The sequence below is a fragment of the Aureococcus anophagefferens genome (genome assembly GCF_000186865.1).
Source record: "Aureococcus anophagefferens unplaced genomic scaffold AURANscaffold_211, whole genome shotgun sequence".
NCBI lineage: Eukaryota > Pelagophyceae > Pelagomonadales > Pelagomonadaceae > Aureococcus > Aureococcus anophagefferens.
The window spans coordinates 5279-7912 of record NW_008705750.1 but is presented as its reverse complement, the minus strand read 5'-3'; the positions used below and the strand labels follow the sequence as shown (position 1 = coordinate 7912).

General features: G+C 67.3%; 1 protein-coding gene across 1 annotated transcript in view; it reads left to right on the top strand.

The window, feature by feature from the left end:
• Positions 1-821, top strand: part of AURANDRAFT_68553 (hypothetical protein) — a gene marked incomplete at both ends in the record, with an annotated part of 32723 nt that extends 31902 nt beyond the window's left edge. Inside the window, 2 exons of the mRNA XM_009044250.1 lie at positions 20-238; positions 420-821. Coding sequence (XP_009042498.1) covers positions 20-238; positions 420-821 — 621 coding nt within the window. The remainder of the gene's footprint in view (positions 1-19; positions 239-419) is intronic.
• Positions 822-2634: the final 1813 nt, after the last annotated feature.

Sequence of the window (2634 nt, the reverse complement as noted above, 5' to 3'; positions counted from 1 at the left end):
TGACCGACGCGCTCGGTAGGTGGCGGCCCGGACGCCGGGCTTCGGCGACGAGTCGCGGCCCGTGGCGTTAAGCCGCGACGGCCACGGCCATTGGTGCGTGACGCTCTGGAAGCGGAGGAAGCTCCTCCCGCACCACTGGGACGCGTGCCTCAACGCGGGCGTGATCATCTGGCGCCGCGACGTCCTCGGCCGCGCGCGGGACTTCTTCGAGCGGTGGTGGGCGCTCGCGGCGACCCGTGTGGGAATCAAATCTTCAACCCGGCTTCAATGTGAGCGTCATTCAACGGATTGCGCCGTACTGTTTGGCCGTGCTTCGAGAACCCGACGAGAGCAATCGATTCGTCCAAGAATCAGCCCCGAGCTCGAGCATTTCAAAGTTTGGTCGGGACGTCCCAAACCGGTGGTCGATTTCCACACAGGCGGCGACGTGCTGCGACCACTTCCCCGACGCGCACCGCGTCTGGCCCTGGGAGCAGACGGGGCTGCAGTACGTCGCCGCGGACGGCAAGGACGTCGCCGCGGCCGTGCCCGTCTACGAGCCCGCCTACCCCGCGGCGCGGCACCTCGTCTGGCCGCCGAAGATCCGGTACAAGGCGTGCCCCGTGCCCTGGTGCCTGTCCCACGTTGCCGGCGCCTGCTGCGTCGTCGACCACCACTGCGCGGGCCGGCGGGACAAGTTCGCGCTCGCGGCGCGCGCGCTCCGGGAACGCGTCACTCGCGCGCCGGCGAGCGCGGCCCTGCGCCTCGTCGACCGGCGCGTCAACGCGACGGAAGCCACGCTGAGGGGCCGCGGCGCGCGCACGGGCATGATCGACCATTAGGCGAAGCGGCGCGGCCATGGCCTGGGCCGTCAGCGCGCCGTCGACGGGGCTTAACGCGTGACGCTACCTCTCGGGCGAATTAAGCTAGCCGTAGGCGAAGCGGAAGCCGCAGCGCTCGTTGGCGGCCGCACCACGTAAGGCCGTGTTCCACCGTGATTCGCAGAAGCCGAAGAATCGGACTTCGGCATAGCGGGGGAACAGGTAGTAGCCGTGCTCCATGTCGTAGGGCATGTTCTGATAGGGGGAAATGACTGAAGGCGCGCTGAATTGTTTGATCATCCGATGCTTGCTGTTACCGGGTGTCGAAATCAACGAAGGGTCGATTTGCGGGTGAAGTTTTTGAACCCACTGCAGGTGGTGATCAAGGTAGCTATGGAGAGGATGAGCAGTACACTGATTCCATTGTGCAGAAATAGTCTTTCCTCCGGGGCCCTTCTTCTTGATGCTGCTCATGCCGCCGTTCGGAACGCACGATGCAATTATCGCCGCGCGCCGCTGCCGCCAATAGTTCGGGTCTTTGAAGAATCTATGCTCATTTTCGGGAGCAACGTAGGCAATTCGAAAGATCGTCGTCGCGCTGTCATACGGATCCTCGCCGCGCGGTGGCCTTTGCAGGCTGATTTCGACCAGAGGAGCGTTCCGTGAATGCCCGTTCTCGTCGAATGTGATCTCGTAGAGGATCTCGCCGCCGGCGCGTTCCTCGCCGCCGGTCACCTTTCCCTCGAACCAGTCCTTCTTGTCCGGCCGGTACACGAAGCAGCAGTGGTTCATCGGCAAGGCCGAGATGGGCAGCCCAGGCGGCGACGGAGCCTGCTGCGGCTGCGAGTCGAGCTCGAAGTCGATGAGCGGGCGGAGCGCGCCGTTGGCCGCGTCATCCTTCTCGAACTCCTTGAGCAGGGCCTCGGCGGCGGGGTCGCCCCGGTAGTGCGTGCGGAACTCCTCGACGAGGTCGCGCTTCTCCGCGAGCAGCCGCCGCGTTCGGACGCGCAGGCCCTCGACCGCTGCGGCGTCGAGCGGCTTGGCGGGCTCGATCGGCGCGGGCTTCGGTGGCTCCGACTGCTTCTTCTTCCGCTTCGTGCCCTTCTTCGGCTCCTCCTGGGACGTCATCTTGACCTCGCCGTCGTAGCGGATCTCGAACCAGTTGCCCGCCTCCTTGGCGGTCTGGCCCTTGGCGCTGTTGCGCACCTCGCCGAACCTGCGGTGCGTGGGCTCAGGCTGTGGTCGCGCGCGCGCGTGGCGCGCGCGCGCGAGCGGTGCGCGCGCGCGAGCAGCGACGCTGGGCGACGTGCTCCCTGCGCGCGGTCATCCAGCTGTCGAAGTCGCCGACGGCCGCGACGACGCCCTCGGCGTTCACCTCGACGATAGCGTAGCTCGGCGGAACGGGCGCTTCTAGGTCCATGCTGTCGTTTGTTCCTGACAGCGCGCGCGCGGTCGTGTCGATGCAGCTGGGCGAGCCGGGCCCGGGCGCCCCGGGACGACGGGACCTCGGCGGCGAATCAACATCAGGATCCTGGCGAAGTCGATGCTGCTGTTTGTTGCGTAACAAACACGCCCGCGGCGCGCGCTCACGGACATGGGCCTCTTAGCATCGCGCGCCGCGCGCCGAAGAAACGTCAAGGCCCGGGCATCGGCCGCAGCGCCGGGCGCGGACTTCCTCTCCGCGCGTCCCCCGGCTCTCGCGAACCCCACAGCGTCGGAGATCGTCGTCTGGGGCGGCTTCTCGGGCGGCTTCTCGGGCGGCTTCTCGGGCGTCGCGCGGACGACGGCGTAGGGCTCGTCGTAGCGGCTGCTCTGGAAGCAGGCGACGGGCCGC